Here is a 19,552-nt window from a genome sequence, read left to right on the forward strand (position 1 = left end):
TGTTTCTACAACTTGATTGGAGTCCACCGGTGGTAAATTAAATTCATTGGACATGATTTGGAAAGGCACACTCCTGTCTATACAAGGTCCCACAGTTGACAGTCCATGTCAGAGCAAAAGCCAGCCAATGAGGTTGAAGGAATTATTGAGAAAGGATTGTGTCGAGGCAGAAAAGATTCTGCAGCATTGAAGATCCCCAAGAACAGTGTTCTCCATCATTCTTAAATGGAAGAAGTTTGGAACCACCAAGACTATTCCTAGAGCTGGCTGTCTGGCCAAACTGTGCAGTCGGTGGAGAAGGGCCTTTGTCAGGGAGGTGACCAAGAACCCAATGGTCACTCTGACAGAGCTTCAGAGTTCCTCTGTGGAGATGGGAGAACCTTCCAGAAGGACAACCATCTCTGCAGCACTCCACCAATCAGGCCTGTATGGTAGTGGCCAGATGGAAGCCACTCCTCAGTAAGACACATGACAGCCCGCTTGGAGTTTGCCAAAAGGTACCTAAAGACTCTCAGGCCATGAGAAATAAGATTCTCTGTTCTGATGAAACCAAGATTGAACTATTTGGCCTGAATGCTAAGCGTCCCGTCTGGAGTAAACCTGGCACCATCCCTACTGTGAAGCATGGTGGCGGCAGAATCGTGCTGTAGGGATGTTTTTTCAGCAGCAGGGACTGGGAGACTAGTCAGGATCGAGGCAAAGATGAATGGAGCCAAGTACAGAGAGGTCTGCTCCAGAGCGCTCAGGTCCTCAGACTGGGGCAAATATTGAATACTTATGTAAATGTGATGCGTAACAAAATGTGGAAAAAGGGGTCTGAATACTTTCCCAAGTTTGATCACCATTTCCTTCCTTGGCATAATTTGTACTGAAATGAAACATGAATTTGAAATGAAAAATGTATACTGAAAGTATTTACTGAGACACTTGCATCTATAACATTGGCATCTTTATTGCACAACATTCCCATAAAATTGGGAAAGGATAATTTGAGAAACAATTCATATTGAAATAAAATGAATATGTACAGTTTACATTAATCATTACACACCATACTAAATTATTTATTCATATTCATGTATAAAGAGAAAAGTAGATATAAAGTCATACCTCCGAGAAATAATCAGGGGTTTTACAAAATGCAATAAGTACAACATATCCTGCAGTGGCCTAGCATCTTACATGATAAGCATGTAAAAAAAATGTTTACAGCAAAATAAATTCTTCAGAAGCCCCTGATCCATTCACGCTACATGTCCATTAAAAAGTAGACTCAGCGATATGACGTAGATGCAGAAAGTAAACAGCATAGCGGGTCAATTTCCACAACAACTAAGAGTGTTGAAGTGCGAAGCTCAATTTCTGAAGCTCAACTTCTCTGCTGTTTTTGTGCCATGCTGTGAACAGCACAGTGTGACTGTGTGAAAGTGAAGTCTTCCATCTCAATATCTACAGCGCTTGCTCATGGCAACGTCATTTCGCTGAGAATCCATTGCATGGCATTCTCTCTCCAGACAAAGTACTTCAAAATCAAATGCAACATCAATTTCTTGGTTGGTAAAAATATTTGTAAAAAACAAAACTGATTTGTGGTTTCACCTCTTGCTTTTGTAAAATCAAACACAGTGTTTAGTTAGCCATAATTAAACATTGTAGTATAGTGTAATGAACTGATACACATATTGCCAACATATATTCCACAAACTCTCCTTTTGTAGCATTCAATACAGCCGTAAACATGGTATAATTGGTGGCAAAGCGATAAAAAAGTTTTAAACCTTGAAAATATTTCAGTTTGAAAATATGTAGATCATTGTTTAGTTTTTTTCAACATACCGCAGTAGAAATGGGCTCTCATTGTACTCAAGAGAAATACAATAGTTTTCCCATTTTCAAGAATTCAATTAACATCCCTTTTTCAATAAAGCACAGCATTGTGTTCGCACAGTTTTATTTCCTCCAATTAAAAATAACTACATATTATTCCCTCAGGCATTTCTAGCGGGCAACTATAAAAAGCAGATCTGAGGTAGTGTTGTACCTGTGATAAAGTATGACAAAGCCATATTAAGCATTTTTCAACCTCGGTTAATAATTAAAATGACTATTGATTACCCAGATATGACCACTAGGCCTATGTTTATAATTAGTGAAAAGATGTAGTTCATTTTCAAATGAAATCCAATGAATTATGGATCATTTAGAGAGACATTTTAGGGCAAGTACACGTGTAAACAAATACATGAAGAACACAAACATAATTGGCATAAAGTGACAATATTCTCTATGATATTTACAACAACAAAAAAAGCATCCTATCCATCTCCGGAGTCCGTTGCTTCCTATGAACTGGTTAAAGATTGTGCAGAAACAAAGTACATTAAAAAAATCATATTTTAGTATCGCTGTCTTTACTATTCATACTCAACAGAAAATGTCTGACTTTGGCTTTCTTGTCCTTTAACAGGGTTAAAATAGTCTGGAGGTGGGGAAAAAAACATTCAAAAAGAAGAGAACGATTTAGGGACGCTCCACAGCAGCAGCATGCCTCCTTGGCCTGGAGTTAGCCAGCAGAGCTTCAGCACTTACTAGTGGAGAGTAGACTGTGGGCTAGGCTGCCCCCTTGTGGCAGTGTGTTTGTATGCCCAGTGGCAGCAACAGCAGTTTCCACCGAGGTCTCGCATTCATCGAGGTGGCCCTTTCTTCATCCCAAATGACACCATACTCCCTACATAGTACACAAATTTTGAATAGGATGCCATTTTGGATGCACATCTTGTCCAGGAGACCCTCTCGGAGAACATCAGCAGGGCGTTGGCGGACAGGGTCAAGCCGCCATGTTAGGCCAGGGCAGAGCACAGTATCAGTCATACTCCACCTCTGGCTTTGGTTCCATCTATTATAACAGTATTTGGGCCACATAGGGAGAGTGAGTGCTCGCCACAGCTGCCAGCAGTGGAAGGTCACTGGACTCAATACTGAAATGATAAGAAAAGCCATGCTTAGATTATTGTACATAGCGGAACAACAATCCATGGGTATATTCTAACGACGTTACTGTGAATGTTATTCAGATATAAATAACAAAGTGCAGTATGTTAAGAACAGAAAGAACATTGATCACAACATTTATATTTGACAATAAATGGCACCCTATCCCCTTATATAGTGCACTACTTTGGACCAGGGCAATAGGACGCTGGTCCAAAGTAGTGCAATATATAGGGGAATAGGTGCCATTTGGGACGGAATGCCATTGTATAAGAACGGTTTAGCTGCTCACCCCAGGACCATCCCCAGCTCCTTGACATGCACTCTAGTCTGTCCCTTCAGGTACTCTGCCAGCATTTTACTCTTGAAGTAGATCTCCTGGAGTCTGTCCTCAAGGTGCATTATGCACTGAAGAGAGTTATAATCTTGTTAGATGTTTGTGATACCGAGTAGCCAAAGTAGGGAGTACTCACACTGCTAATAACTGCATGCTAATTTGGCATTTGTATGAACTTACAAAGTTGGGGGAGACGTTCATTTTGTAGAGCTGGTGGGTGGACTGGAGGAGGCTGGACACGAGGCTGGACACCAGGACTTCCTTCCCCAGTTTGTTGTTGTCCATTGCTCGTCTCTGGCTGCTGGCTATCTGCACCGTCCACTTATCAGTGTCTGCGATAATGCAGACAGCCTCCGCAATGGGCTCATCCAACACTGGATGCTGCAAAATAAAAAGAAATAGGAGAAGACTTTGGGCTCAGACGGCTGCAGATTAGATATAGCATGTAGAGGATTAAGCGAGTTAGACTTTAGGGTCTCATGAAGCCTCACAATCCAGCTGTTTAGTGCTTGAGGTATATAGCAGTCTTTTACCTGTACAGCGTGGGCCAATTCCGACATGAGGCCCTGCCTTAACTTGTCATCGTTGGGCATCCCCTGCAGAACAAAGTCTGGCACGTTGGTCGGACAGTACCCTCCGAACAGGGACCTCCCAAAGTTGGCAATGCTCGGTTTGGAGAAATTCTCCACTAGCTTTGACCTGTTGATTTAAGACATGGCATAGACGACATCAGAACATATTCTGACACATAAGTCAGAGGTTGATATGTGAGTTGAAAATAATGTTGTTTTTAATGTTGACATCAATATGTCCTGTAAAACTCAAGACGTATACTGTGTGAAAGTGGCCAAGTCACTGGTTCAGAGGCAGTGTGTATCTCACCCAGGGAAGGGGACCTCCACCTCCTCCTGCCACTCGTCTGGTTCCTGATCCTCTCTGTAGTAGATGTCGCTCTCACTCTGCCTGTGGATGTCCTGCCCTGCATCTTCGCTCTCGCTGTCCCCCAACGCACTGTCCGAACTCTCGTTCCGGGGGATCTCCCAGTCATTAAGCGGGGCCACCTTCTTTTGTTGGTCCTCTATGTTGTCCCCTTTGCGGACAGTTACTGAAATCACAATGCCCTTGTCCTGCTCAGCAGAACAGCTCCGACAGGAGCCTGCCTCCGACGTGTCTGTGGAGCCACACCTACACCTGGTCTGGACATCAGCCCCCCCTCCACCCCCACCTACCTGTCCCATAACCCCCTGTCCCGTACCCTCCTGTCCCTTAGTGCTACTGCTGCTCTGGACCCCCGAAGGGTCCAGCAGCTCTTTCTGGGTTTTGTCCGTGCCGCTCGACAACTCCAGGCGTTTCGCCACATCGTCTATAGTCCTGGTCTCGACAGGGTTGTCGTCACTGAAGTATTCGTCGAACAGCTCCGAGCACTCCTCCTCGCTGACAGGGTTCCACTGGGGCATCTTACTGGAGACGCGCATCAGAGTCTTCTCCCCCCCACCGTTGGTCTTGGTTTGGTCCGCTGATGTGCCGGTTGTGGACTTCACCCGCTGATCACCACCGTTACCGCTCCCACTCTGCTGCTGCTGCTGTTTTTGTTGCAGTAGCTGTTGTAGTAGTAACTGTTGCTGCTGTAGTAGTAACTGTTGCTGCTGTTGTTGTCGTCGTAGTTTCTGTTGATGTTGTTGTTGTTGTAGCAGCTGTTGTTGAGCTTGATGTAGTAGCTGCTGCTGCCTCTGTTTCTCCATGATGTATTTCTTGTGCTTCTTAATGTCCTCCTCCACCTTCTTCCTCCTGTTCTCGGTGTCTGACCCTGGAGACTGGGGGTCGCCGATAAGAAACAGCACTTTGGTGGCAGGCTCCTCCTGGCGGTTTGACAGAAAGGGGCCGGGTACAGGTACAGGTACGGTCTTGTCAGGGGGCTTCTTCTCCAGTGGTATCCCTGAGGAGTGGAACACCTTGATGGGCATCTCCTCTGTCATATCCTCCTGGCTGGCCTTGACCTCCAGCTCTGTCTCGGTCTCCAGGAGCACACAGGCTTGCTCCCCGGGGGAGGCTGAGCCCACACGCACCAGCGTCTCCAGCTTGGCATCCACACAGGAGGTTGGTGACTCCTTCAGCGGCGTGGGCTCACCATCATCCTCCGTGTGGACGATGATGGGCACAGCGTTGGTGTTGTGGCTGGAGTGGGCCAGGGCCTGCAGGACGCTGCTCTTGGAGCCCTGACTGTTCTTATTACTGTCCCCCTCCTCGTCGTCTTCCTCCTCCTCCTCAGGCCTATTGCCAGCCTCAGTGTCTGTGTAGGTGCTGCTCTGCAGGCTGTTGTTGCTGTCTGAGGGGTAGCTGCTGTCCTCTCGGGACTCGGGACCCTGGCTCAGGTAGTCTCCGCTAGGCTTGTGCATGGTGACCAGCACATAGTCGGACTCCTCCACCTCCCCGCGCCGCAGTGAGGTAGTGATGAGGGAGCCGGGGATGACGATAGCCTCGTCCTCAGCGCTGTCCAGCATGTGGGTCTCCAGCAGCTCCGAGCAGCGGATGAAGTAAGTGAGCACGTAGAGGAGTCTCTGGACTAGCTCCTGTCTCCGACCCACCACTACCGTCCTGGACAGACGCACCGGGGAGCCGATGGCCCCGTACAAGTCACCTACAGGCACAAAAACAAACACCACAGTTAACTACAGTTCATCCCAATTAACTACATATTTCTAATTTTCACTTTGTTACATATGTACAGCTACAATTAAAAGATTAAAATGTGGTCAAAAGTGTATAACTTATTCTTTCCCTATTACATTTGGGAGAGTGAGGGAATCAGCGCTCTGTGCTGCATTTGATCCTTTTCAGCCACTAGGTGGAGTTGTACACTAAAGTTACACGTGCTAAAATGAAGCCCACTATTTGGTATTTACAGCTAGTTACTGTTAAGTATAGGAGCATCTTTTAATAGTCAACTATACAGAGATATTTCTGCCATGTTATTTAACATGAAGTGAGTGATGATGACTTTCATAGCATTTAACAGCTTTTAAAAAAATGGATCCTGACAAAAATGCATGCCACGATGGGATGGAATTTAAGGATTGTGTGCACTGGCCAGCCAATTTAGTAGACTGCGATTTCTACTAACCCAGGTAACATTCGGTCTGTCCTTACCGAGCTGGGCCCACAGTGGGTTGTAGGGGTGGGTCTTGGCCAGCATATCCACGCTCTGAGAGGAGTGTTTCTCCAGAAAGATCTTGATGGGCGGCTGTCCGTTGGGCATGACGGTGGGCACCCAGGCCAAGTGGTTGGTGAGGATGGCTGTGAGGAGGGCAGGGAGGAACCTGGGAGAAGAGGAAGAGAGAATTATTTAGTGCTCTACTTTTGACCAGGGTTCATAGGGCTCTGGTCAAAAGTAGTGCACTACATAGGGTGACATTTTGGACGCAAACACTGTCTACCGCTTCCACTCTCTGTCTGACTCATTTTTTCTCAATCTCCACCCCCTCCGCAGCCTTGTGTTTCCCCTCTTCTCGAACTCATGATCATTCCGAGATACATCATAGTGGTCAGTCCAAATCATGTGGCAGTAGACTACTGCATCCTAATACAGTGAGTTCTATGAATGTCTTGCTACATTGGCAAATTATTAAGCTTGGTTTTGTAACCTCGACAAAAACAAGCTAAAGATTGGCAGGGATCCCTGACTTTTCAGCTCGTTCACTATTGCACACATACAGCACTCAGAGAAACACAGACAGACAGGAGCACTCAACTGGTTCTTTGAAGCCTGCTCCATGAGCAGGGAGAGCTCCCTCATGAACTGTCCACAGAGCTGGTTCTTCTCGGGGGCTCCAGACATCATGGTGAGCCAAACGGGCTCGGCCACGCGGGGCATGGTGTAAAGGTTGACGATGGTCGTCCTGGAGAGGGGGAGGGAGAAACACAAGCCATCATTGTCTCGGGGTGAACAAGAGGGCCACAGTTCTCAGTCCAGGCCCTGCTTACAAGGGAGACCCTCTCTCTGAGGCAATTCAGCGTCTGGAAATTCCACAGCGGGAAGCAGTCCAGAGTTTTACACAGAACTGAGGGAATCTCTGAGGATGGAGGAATGTGCGGCATTATAGTTTTAGATCCCAGATGTTTGCTGGTGAGCACGGAAAACAAGTAGTGTAACTATCGAACAAGAGCTATAGGTAATAGGAAGGAGATGACAGGTAGTGAGGAGATCAATGATTTGTAAAAAGGTCTTTCCCTGAATGAAATTCACAGAAACTAAAAGATGAACACAAATAACCCCACTTGAACCCAGGGCTCAAGTTGCCGGAGGCATATTGTCTCCTTTTACAACAGTAGTGTTGTTAAACATCAGATTTTGGTTTGAAATGATGGACAATTTTGACACACTGCTAGGTAATATGCAGACATCGCCTAACTAATATCCCTTCAACCCTACTCTACCGTATGTTACTATTCAACGAACACATAAATCCAGAACCTTTTGCTAAAGTTCATCACAGCAACACTTCTCAGCCGCCAGTGTGAAGAACCCTATTAAAAGACCATGGCGTGGGTAGTGAGGTTTTTCCCTGACGTGGAGAAGCCAGCCCACGGTCTAGCCTTACGGCCCATCTGACCAGCCCTCCAGGTGAACATTAAGGCAGCGACGGACGTGAAGGAACATCAAGTCCACTGGACATTTATAAAACCGAGTCTAAGTTTATACTTCATTCATTCCATGTGACCTCCATACCACTGTTGTGCGGGCAGAGCATTTTAAGTCCGTCAAAGAAGGAAGAGACTTTGATCGTTTTTTATCATATCCCAATCCTACGAGATATCCCATTGGCATCGTATGTGTGTTTCCATGTTGCCTCGGGGGGGTATGGGTGTGTATTATACCAGACTGCGTCAATTTACACCCGACTTCGTCATCAAGCAGCATTTCTTCCATTTTGCGCCATTATGTTTCCATGACCTCAGAGACCTAAAGGTCAAACACAAATATAAATCTGCAACTATATTGGCCTTCCCTGCTGATGGCACTGACATTATTTACTCTTCTGGTAGCCCGGACACTGTCTGAGGGAGATCGTGTTTCCTCAGCGCAGGGGCTTGGATTGCCATGGCACAGCGCCAACAGGCATATGACTGCAGCAACAGGAAGCCTTCACACTGTGCCCAACACGTCTCTCCCTCCCCTCCCACAGCGTCAGTGGCTCTGCAGCAGGGGATTTCCCAGCATGCACTGGGAGCAGCAGGGGTGTAGCTGGCCTGTCTTCACCGTGTGCGAGTGTGGACAGGACAGGTAGGGACTGCATGCTCCCTCTCTGCTTACAGTGCAGATTATTAATGAGCTTATTTTGGCCGGGCATGTGAGAACACCCTGTGGGGACGCTGCCCACTGTTAGGAAGGTCAAAAGCTATCTACGTCACACCAACTTAAACTAATGTGTGGATTAATGATCTACTGCTCTCCGACACTTTGATATATGTTACATAAAAGGAAATATACAGTCCCTATGGCAACAAATTATGCCTCCACCTGTCCTCCCTCCTTGCCCAGGCTCCTAGGTAACAAGCTACGGGATTTGCCTCTGCTACATTGTCAGTGTGGTTTGCCTCGGTCTCAGTACACACATGACAGTAACTCACCTGAATTCATTGAGGCCATCCACCATGCGGCTGTAAGCCAGAGCCCTCTGACTGGCATCAGCTGATCGCCGGCTCATTTTCATGGCCTTGTAAATGAGAACAGAGGCATGTTAAGAGGCATGTACTTAGAGAGGGAGAAGAGCGAGAGGGGACCCCCTGAGACTACACACACGGACAAGAACAGAGACTGGATACAGTGCCTTCAGAAAGTGTTCACACCCATTTACTTTTTCCACATTGTGTTGTGTTGCATAGTGGTATTAAAAATGATTTAGTCATTTTTTTATCAACGATCTACACAAAAAAACTCTAATGTCAAAGTAGAAGAACAATTTGAACATTTGTAAAACATTTATGAAAAATAAAGCACTAATATATCTTGATTCGATAAGAATTAGTTGTTAGAATGTTCGTTGTTAGAATCACTTTTGGCAGCGATAACAGCTGTGAGTCTTTCTGGGTAAGTCTCGAAGAGCTTTCCACACCTGGATTGTGAAACATTTGCCCATTATTCTCTCAAAAATTATTTTTGCTGTTGATCATTGCTAGAGAACTAGGTTTTGCCATAGATTTTCAAGCAGATTTAAGTCAAAACGGTAACTTGGCCACTCAGGAAAATTCACTGTCTTCTTGGTAAGCAATTCCAGTATAGATTTGGCCTTGTGTTTTAGGTTATTGTCCTGTTGAAATGTGAATTAATCTCCCAGTGTCTGTGGGAAAGCAGACTGAACCCGGTTTTCCTCTTGGATTTTGCCTGTGAAAAACTCTCGAGTCCTTAACGATTACAAGCATACCCATAACATGAAGCAGCCACCACTATATGGATAGTGGTACTCAGTAATGTGTTGTATTGGATTGAAATGCCTCCCCCTCTCAACATATCATTTTGTATATCTACCATCACTGTCAAATACGCCAGGGAGACTTCTCCACACACCGATGACAATATCTATGGGAGCAGCTCCTCACCTGTTCAATGGCACTTTTGAGTTTGTTCATGTGGCTCTCGAAGAGGGGGAAGTGGGAGAAGAAGAAGTCCTGGAACTTGCTGTTCTCCTCCTCGTCCTGGGAGAGGAGGAAGATGACGCCGATGGCTATCTTCTTCTTTCTCGCCACGCCCAAGCTAGGACCGCCGCTCTCGTCCGACATGTTAAAGCTCTCCTCCACAGACCTGGGGCAAGGAAGAAAAAAAAAGACATAAATTCTACAGGGGACACGAGACATCGTGACTATGAAGTGAACGCCAGTATTCTTAACAGGCAAAAGGAGAGAGTTAAATTATGCCTTAAAGATGACATAAGATCTCAACCTGGAAAAGGGGGAGAACAATAGAACTCACTAATCAGGATAGATGGAACACCAAGAGTAGTTGATACTCTTCAACAGGGACAACTCCCAGAATAAACAATACGATGAAATAACTAAATGTCATTTGCAACTGGTCATGTACTATTAAGCCAATACCAGTGATCGGTGTATTACACAGTTTTATGATCCTCCAGTCCAGTCATTTGTATATACGGTAGCGATGCCTGCTGGAATTTGAGGAAGGCCTTCAGGGGCTCCACTTCACACGGGCGTTCGAGAGGCCCTGACGGGGGGGTGGTGGGACACACCAGAAGGGGAATGTGTGTCATTGTGTTGAGCTGCTGTCTCACCATCTTGGGAAGACCCCGTTTTCCAGACTGGTGGTCTGGCTGCGGAGCCAGCGTCTCTGGTAGCTACTGGCCTGGCTGCTGGTGAGGGAGGAGCCCGGGGAGGGGAACGGAGTGATCAAGAGACTGCTCAGAGACGCTGTGGAGGGAGGGAGGCATGGATAGAGGGAGTAAGAGAAGAGGAATGACAGAGGGGAAAATGGGAGTAACAGAGAGCCATAGAAGTGTAGAGAGCAAAAGAAAGGAGTTGAGGAATGAGAAAGGAGAGAGAACAAAAGGGGAGAATCGAAGAGAGGGGGAGGGTAACAGAGAGAAAAGAGGGAGAGTGAGTCAGTCAGGAAGGTTACTCATACACAACAGAACAGGGGAAACTCACATAGCAGACGTCTGCACTGCATTCGTTCAGCTTCCCACAGCCCTCCCTGATTATTACAGCATGGCTGGGACATTCAATATCATCTCACAGTCACAAGGAAAGCTGACCCAATACCAGGCACCACGTAGGCATAGATCAATGGAGGCATGCCAAATGTTTGTGATTGAGGACTAGGGAGGTGTATGGGTGTAGGAGAAGGGGAGCTTTTTGTGTGTGTGTGTGTGTGTGTGTGTGTGTGTGTGTGTGTGTGTGTGTGTACGCGGTAGAGGGGACCAAATTAGAACATCATTTACTAGTACCAGGTTTTCAGAGGTGCTATATTTAAGCATCTGCCTGTGACGCGGGTGGTTGACAGAAAGTGAGATTCCTCTCATGCTGGCAATGCCAGGGCTGGGGGTCAGTTTCCACTGCACAAGATTTTCCAGCATCTCTCTCTCCTCCACACCCCCATGAAGGATGGCTACATGGTGGCAGTGGGGGGTCAATGAATGGAAAAAAAAGTGTCTGTTAACATCTGCGCCATGCCTCCATTAGAAAGGCCCTGGTCAAACGTAATGTACTGTGTAGGGCACAGGGTGCCATTTGGGATGCAGCCAGTGGTGACACTATCAATCCAGTTTGACCTTGAAGAGAAAGAAACGCTGTATGGAGCTGACTGGTCTACAGTCGTGACCCAGAGGAATGTGGCTTCATCTAAACCCCATTAGTTGTTATAGCATTCTTGTTTAGAGATGGTGCAGCGAGAGAGGACACACCAGTGAGATGAATCTATTACTAAAACCCAGTAACCGAGGCGCAGCATCTCAGAGAGAGAGAGAGACATATAAGGCTTAGGATCAGTGCAGGGTGTCTAGCAAGGCTAATCCCGGATTTAGTTAATAGGCATTACCTGATCTGGCGATTCCACTGTCTCTCTCGTCGTACAGGTTTCTGCCCGGCATATCCATGGGGTTACTGTGGCCTGCAGGAGAGAACGAGAGAGAGAACGAGAGAGAACACGAGAATGAGAGAGAGAGAGAAGGGGAAAGACTTTGAGAAACAGACCAGGTCGACTCGGCCCACTGAGGAGCGCAAGCCGGGAGGGGTGCCAGTGCTTTACCCACCACCGCTCTCAAAGCAAGGGGCAACCTTCGCTACCACAGAACATTCATTTCCCAATGACCAAGTCCACCAATTACATACCGCCACAGTGCAAGAAACTTCCTACAGGGCCCTCTACTAGGGTACTGTGGTTTGTTGTGTTCACTCTAACCCCACTCTGTTGAAGCAGGTGCAGCAGCAGTAGCATCGGAGATACACAACATGTACATTCGCAGAGGTCTACCTTGGCGTGAACACAATGGGCTAAATGACAAGGGGAAAGTTCACGCCACAGTTTACGAGTGCAGAAAAATGTGGTGGCCAAGGCATTGTTTTGTGTGGTGCTGTTGATATGATTTACAGTCAAATCAACACAAGCTTGGCTGCAACGCGCCGTTGCCCCCTGCCCACCCTGGCCTGCACCTTATGAACATTCCACTATAGCATAGCTAGGGAGCAACATGCCGTGCCACCTAGCAGTGGCTTACAGAGGGTCACATGGAGGCTATTTATACGTAAATCACCACCCCTGCCACCACTCCATTAAAACAAAGGGAGAGATTTCGGCGGTTTGGAGAGGGAGGGAGGAAAAGGAGGCGGGGAGGGGGTGGAGAGGTTATGGTTCAGAGGGAGTGAAGAAAGTGAGTACAACAACCATTAAGCAGATATTGACCATGCCCCGCAATACACTTGCTGACACATGCAGCGTGCGTACACATGCATGCAACTGCACACAAGCACATCGCAAACCTGAAAAGAAAGAGGCACTCTTGATGAGACGGAGAGGGCCCTGCTCAGAGAAGGCCCGCCGTGGGCTGCAGAGCTGAGATAAACCTGCGCAGCACAAAACGGACAGAGAGAAGAGACAAAACAAAACCGGACATGAACCACTGTTAGTAAAGAAGCAGGAGGCCGACTACCATGTAGGCACTCTAACCCCGGCGGAGAGACGGTCAACCTGGAGCAGTCCGGGACCACAATGTGACCACAACAGAATCGCAACGTCCGTCGGATATGTTTAGTTGGCACGGAGAGTAGTCGGTCAGGTGGACCAAGATCCCGCACAGAAAATACAACCTCACAGCGAAATACTTTTTAGAAAACATTCCGAAATCGTAGAGGAGAGTGTATTTTCTGTGGGGATGACAGAGAGAAAACAAGAGACGAATTTGCCAAAAGATCTGTGTTTGCGTCATAAATCTCTAGAGGCACAGGCTCCAGTGGAGAACTCTTGGCAAATTCAATTCAGCCTGTTTTTAAAATGGTCCTGAGATGGACATTCGAGAAAAGGGAACAAACAGTTTGCCTGGAGAATACACATCAATTCAGGTAAAGTCAGTTTACAAGTAACACACGTAAAAAGAGAGCCAGTGTCTGATAAAGATTTGCAACACAGATCACATCCAGTTAACTGCCCAAATAAAGGAAACACAAGGAAATGAAGGATACAAAGTATATTGAAAGCAGGTGCTTCTACACAATTGTGGTTCCTGAGTTAATTAAGCAATTAACATTCAAATCAGTCTTCGGGTAATGTATAAAAATGGCAAGTGGCCCATTCATTTTGGCCACCATGGCTAAAAGAAGAGTTCTCAGTGACTTTGAAAGAGGGGTCTCAAAGGAGCATAGGGGTTTTCAAGGGTGTGTCTGTGTCTCAAGTCACCAGATCGCAACCCAATTTAACAGGTATGGGAGGTTCTGGAGTGGTGCCTGAGACTGTTTTCCATCGCCATCAACAAAACACCAATTTATGGAACTTCTTGTGAAAGAATGGTGTCGCATCCCTCCAATGGAGTTCCAGACACTTGTAGAATCTATGGCAAGGTGCAGTGAAGCTGCGCGGCTTGTGGTGGCCCAACGCTCTATTAAGACACTTTATGTTGGCGTTTCCTTTATTTTGGAAGTTAACTGTGTCTATGCATGGATAAAACGATAAACAAAGACATGATAGGTAAACGGAGATAAACAAAACAGTGCTTCAGTACAACCAAAATAAAATAAAACCCAGAGGTGTCGATATGAACAGTATACAGCCATTCATGTGTGAGACATTGTAGGTGCCAGACCAGTCAGTTGTACAGTGGTTGTGGTTACCTATGTTCCCCAGGAGACCATTGGCCACAGTGTTCTGATCCGGCCTCAGAGCGTTGGGGTCCTGACCGATGAACTCCAGGCTGTCTTGCAGTCTGCCAGGAGCACACAGACAATGGCACAGGTTCAAAGGGCATCAGTAGAAGAGATCGAGATAGATGGAGCAAGTATAGAAAGAGGAGAAGGAAGAGAAAGACAGAAAAGAGAGAGAGAGAGAGAGACAGGAGAGAGACAAGAGAGAGAATGAGAGACATGAGGGCAGGTGGTAGTAGGGCTTACGTGTTAAGGCTGCCATAGACACTGCTCCCTGTTCGGGCTGTAAACACTTTACTCAGCATCAGCTGATGTGGCGACCTGTGGGCAGACAAGGGAGAAGGGGCGAGAAAGATAGGGAGGGATGGGGGGGAAATTCATGATGACTTGGTGCTCCTAATGTGTGATGTACTGTACCAGTCAAAAGTTTGGACTCATTCAATGGTTTTCCTTTATTTTCTACATTGTAGAATAATATTGAAGACATGCCGAGAGTGTGCAAAGCTGTCATCAAGGCAAGGGGTGGCTACTTTGACAAATCTCAAATATATTGTGATTTGTTTAACACTTCTTTGGATACTACATGATTCCATATGTGTTATTTCATAGTTATGATGACTTCACTATTATTACACTATTCAATAATGACATCACATCAAGACAGCTGCTGTGTACATTTCTTAGATCTCCAGTTCAAAGTGCGGTGGGACACAATCTCTCCCCCCTTCCCTGAAACTCACCGTATCTGATGGATTTTGAGTGTGGAGCCCTTGTAGCTCATGGCCACAGAGCCAAACATCATCTCCCCCAACATGTTGGCGTCAGAGGAGCACCGTGACCCCTGAGAGACAGGAGAGGAGAGGGTGAGTAAACTGCATGGTTTTCTGCCATCAAGACAACCATAATACATTGGATTGACATAAAAGTCTGAAAGGCATTTATTTTTTTGGTTGCCCAAACACTTTGATCACTTGCCCTCAAATGTAAATGAGCTTTTCATGCAGAGAACCATATATTGCCTGCCTTTCACCAACACATAGGGGACAAATAAGAAACTATTCGTAAAACAATTCTCAGAGCAGGCTCAACTTGCCTGACTGCCATAAAATGGTCTGTCTTTCACTCAAATGGGGAGAAACCAGAAATATCAGTTGTAGGCTACTGGAAGTCGTTGTAGTTTTTTTCTTTTTTCGCAATCACACACACACAGAGTTTAAGTTTACATATACCTTAGCCAAATACATGTAAAACCCAGTTTCATAATTCCTGATATTTAATCCTAGTGTTCTTTGGCTTACAAACCTCCCTCCTTTTCCTCCAAACATAACAATGGTCATTATGGCCAAACAGTTCTATTATTGTTTCCTCAGACCAGAGGACATTTCTCCAAAAAGTACCATCTTTGTCCCCATGTCCAGTTGCAAACCGTAGTCTGGATTTTTTTGGGGCGGTTTCGGAGCAGTGGCTTCTTCCTTGATGAGCAGCCTTTCAGGTTATGTCGATATAGGACTCGTTTTACTGTGGATATAGATACTTTTGTACCGGTTTCCTCCAGCATCTCACAAGGGCCTTTGCTGTTGTTCTGGGATTGATTTGCACTTTTCGCACCAAAGTACTTCATCTCTAGGAGACAGAATGTGTCTCCTTCCTGAGCGGTATGACGGCTGCGTGGTCCGATGGTGTTTATACTTGCGTACTATTGTTTGTACAGATGAACATGGTACCTTCAGGCGTTTGGAAATTGCTCCCAAGGATGAACCAGACTGGTGGAGGTCTAGTCTGAGGTCTTGGCTGATTTCTTTTGATTTTCCCATGATGTCAAGCAAAGAGGCACTGAGTTTGAAGGTAGGCCTTGAAATACATCCACAGGTACACCTCCAATTGACTCAAATGATGTCAATTAGCCTATCAGAAGCTTCTAAATCCATGACATTTTCTGGATTTTTCCAAGCCGTTTAAAGGCACAGTCAACATAGTGTATGTAAACTTCTGACCCACTGAAATTGTGATACAGTGAATTAGAAGTGAAATAATCTGTCTGTAAAACAATTGTTGGAAAAATTACTTGTGTCATGCAAAAAGTATATGTCCTAACCGACTTGCCAAAAATATAGTTTGTTAACAAGAAATTTGTGGAGTGGTTGAAAAACTAGTTTTAATGACTCCAACCTAAGTGCATGTAAAACTTCCGACTTCAACTGTATGTATGTATGTATGTATGTATGTATGTATGTATGTATGTATGTATGTATGTATGTATGTATGTAAGTAAAAAACACCTGTCCATGAGTGACTGTTCAGTTTACTTGCCCCAGGCAAGTGTCAAACTATTAGGGTTCAAGCCAGTGTCTTTTGATCATGAAATAGCTCTCAGTGGTATGCTTTGAGGAGCTGTGGCCCATCTATCCAAACAGCGTGTGAGGTGTCAAAGGGACCATTCTTACCCATAGAGATGTACTAGAGTTAAATCTCCTTTCCAATGGTGTTTCGCATGCCAAAACAGGCCTTGAGCCAAGTGCGCCTCTCTATCCAACAGTATGTTCTCACCTGGAAGCGCAGGCCCTGTTCCCTGGGTTCCCGGGGCTCAGAGGCGCAGGAGGAGGAGCTGTCTAGAGAGCTGGAGCTGCCCCCTGTAGGCCTCAGCTGGCAGCACTTCCCAAACACCTTCATCTGGGCCTCACTACTGCATATCTTCTGCAGGGGGAGGACCAAACAAATTATATATAGACACACACACACACACACACACACACACACACACACACACACACCATTATGTGGACACCTCTTCAAATTAGTGGATACGGCTATTTCAGCCACACCTGTTGCTTACGGAAACGTCTAGGAACAACGGCTCAGCCGCAACATGGCAGGCCACACAAGCTCACAGAACATGACCGCCGAGTGCTGAAGCGTGTAAAAATCATCTGTCCACGATTGCAACGCTCACTACCGAGTTCGGAATTGCCTCTGGAAGCAACGTCAGCACAATAACTGTTCGGCGGGAGCATCATGAAATGGGGTTTCATGGCCGTGCAGCCGAACAAAAGCCTAAGATCACCATGCGCAATGCCAAGCGTCGGCTGGAGTGGTGTAAAGTTTGCCGCCATTGGAGTCTGGAGCAGTGAAAACGCGTTCTCTGGAGTGATGAATCGCGCATCACCATCTGGTAGTTCGATGGACGAATCTGGGTTGGCAGATGGCAGGGGAACGCCATCTTCCCCAATGTCAACTGTAAAGTTTGGTGGAGGAATAATGGTCCGGGCTGTTTTTCATGGTTCCGGCCCCTTAGTTCAAGTGAAGTGATTTTCCTGCTTCAGCATGACAATGCCCCTTTGCACAAAGCGAGGGCCATAATGAAATGACTGGCCTGCACAGAGACCTGACGTCAAACCCATCAAACACCTTTGGGATGAATTAGAACGCCAACTGCGAGCCAGGCCTAATCGCCCAACATCAGTGCCTGACCTCACTAATGCTCGTGGCTGAATGGAAGCAAGTCCCCGCAGCAATGTTCCAACATCTAGTGGAAAGCATTCCCTGAAGGTTGAAGGCTGTTATAGCAGCAAAGGTTGGGACCAACTCCATATTAATGGCCATGACTTTGGAATGAGATGTTTGAGCAGGTGTCCACATACTTTTGGTAATGTATGTAGTAGTATTGTAGAATAAGGCCCTGGTCCTTGGAGTTTCTCACATACACACACCCCCTCCCCCACCCCCAAAAAAAACACTAGTATTTGTCATGGCCTATCACATAAATAAGAAGCATATTGCCTCTGTCCTAGGTTTGATGAGCGTCTGACTGATCTTTAAACATAAACGCTGGATATCTTTTGCACAGAGGGCACATTTATAGGAATTGTCTGACAGTATAATTACACATACCTGGATGGAATTCAATAGTTTAGCGGAACAAACTTTCCCCCAAAAGATATGCGTGTAGAGCAACAAAAATGTTCTTCTGTTCATGTTTGAATGATTGATGTTTTACCAGAATTTAAGTGACCGACATAGGCCTACAGATTTTCAACAAAACACAATAAATATTGGCTGACTTCACATATTACTTTTTTAGTCAACAATAACCGATTCGATAAAATGAACGAAGTGCTACGCATGAACTATTATATATGAATGGACTACACGTATCAACTTTCACAGTGAATGCTTGTGTTTCTGTTTTGTGCAGTGCAAGCATACATTGCTTAAATAATGATAATAACAAATGCAGTGCATTGAGGAATTTCCTAAGAAACCAAATAGTGTTAGTGACGTTAAATGTAAATAATAAAATGTTTTTAAAAAAAATCAAGCCTTTATCAAAGCTTTATCTTGTATTTCTACGCAAACACAACCAACATAGAGGCTTTCTGTGTCTCACAAAATGAGATTGATGTCAGAGCATTCAAAGTTATTTCTGTTGGTCTTAAATCCATTCAGATTAAAACACAAATCTTATCCCCCCATGTGATGTGACTTAATTTGTCTGCAGAGAATGGCACCTTATTATACTGGACTGCGTGTGTTGCTTTGCTTTAGTAATGGCTCACATCAAACAAATGTCTCGCCACGCCCTGATAGAGTAAACAAAGGCTTGGTACATGCGAGTGCCTGTCATATGACTTCCTCAGGAACTCGTGAGCTGGAGCTGCAACCGCACTCTTGCTCGCTCTCCCTCCCTCGCTCTCTTGCTCCCCCTCCCTCTCTGCAGCACCCTCCCCCTCTCGCGCTCACTCACTGCTCACCCTCTTTGTAGCTGTACAACCTCATTGCTCCTCCCCCCTCCCTCTCTAGCTCTCAAGCCAACTTGCTCACTCTAACTTGCTCTCCACCTCTCTAGGGAGAAACAATATCCTCAGGCAAAAAACCATCATGTGACAGGGGTCACACAGGAGCGAACTAAACCTTAATCATGCTGCAGAATGCATTGAAAGGCAATGACTAACATAGTACCCACACTTGTTGCATAGACAGGCCTAGCTAATTGTGGTCCTTATTCAATAAACTCATATTGCTTTTTGATGCAAACATTTACAATAGGTTGTTAAAGTAAATACACATGTTCTATTTGGACACAAGGGTGATACAGGTCAAGCGGTTGGGGTGTTGTCAACACCAAAGTACATTGCAGCAACCCATGACAGTGCAATGCCAAAAGGGCTGAAGATGTGTGAGAGAGAGTCAGAGACTGTGGTCATGTGAGTCTGGAGGAATGTTTACACATCGGTGGCGGGTGTCAGCTGATGCTATTATTATTGGAGATAAGAGGTCCAGTTCAAACCGGTCAAGCCCTCTCTAATACAGCCACAGGAGCTTTAGACAGCACTACCCATTTCCCCCACGCTATGGTGTACAGCC

At 45.9% G+C, this 19,552-nt stretch overlaps 1 protein-coding gene across 4 annotated transcripts in view; it reads right to left on the minus strand.

Moving 5' to 3' along the window:
• Positions 1-932: 932 nt before the first annotated feature.
• The window catches only part of fnip1 (folliculin interacting protein 1), a 35,162-nt gene continuing 16,542 nt past the window's right edge, over positions 933-19,552 (minus strand). For 3 of the 4 annotated variants that reach the window (XM_042327038.1, XM_024432211.2, XM_024432212.2), the window contains 16 exons: positions 16,739-16,885; positions 14,932-15,032; positions 14,438-14,512; positions 14,162-14,253; positions 12,818-12,901; positions 11,877-11,948; positions 10,615-10,750; positions 9,926-10,127; positions 8,957-9,042; positions 7,078-7,224; positions 6,476-6,645; positions 4,211-5,966; positions 3,862-4,027; positions 3,509-3,709; positions 3,284-3,399; positions 933-2,978 (listed from right to left, as the gene is read on the minus strand). In XM_042327038.1, the coding sequence (XP_042182972.1) occupies positions 2,900-2,978; positions 3,284-3,399; positions 3,509-3,709; positions 3,862-4,027; positions 4,211-5,966; positions 6,476-6,645; positions 7,078-7,224; positions 8,957-9,042; positions 9,926-10,127; positions 10,615-10,750; positions 11,877-11,948; positions 12,818-12,901; positions 14,162-14,253; positions 14,438-14,512; positions 14,932-15,032; positions 16,739-16,861 (3,606 nt within the window). In that variant the 5' untranslated portion in view covers positions 16,862-16,885 and the 3' untranslated portion in view covers positions 933-2,899. The remainder of the gene's footprint in view (positions 2,979-3,283; positions 3,400-3,508; positions 3,710-3,861; positions 4,028-4,210; positions 5,967-6,475; positions 6,646-7,077; positions 7,225-8,956; positions 9,043-9,925; positions 10,128-10,614; positions 10,751-11,876; positions 11,949-12,817; positions 12,902-14,161; positions 14,254-14,437; positions 14,513-14,931; positions 15,033-16,738; positions 16,886-19,552) is intronic. The other variant, XM_024432213.2, reaches the window with a different exon arrangement.

This window comes from Oncorhynchus tshawytscha, linkage group LG09, assembly GCF_018296145.1.
Source record: "Oncorhynchus tshawytscha isolate Ot180627B linkage group LG09, Otsh_v2.0, whole genome shotgun sequence".
Classification (NCBI taxonomy): Eukaryota; Metazoa; Chordata; class Actinopteri; order Salmoniformes; family Salmonidae; genus Oncorhynchus; species Oncorhynchus tshawytscha.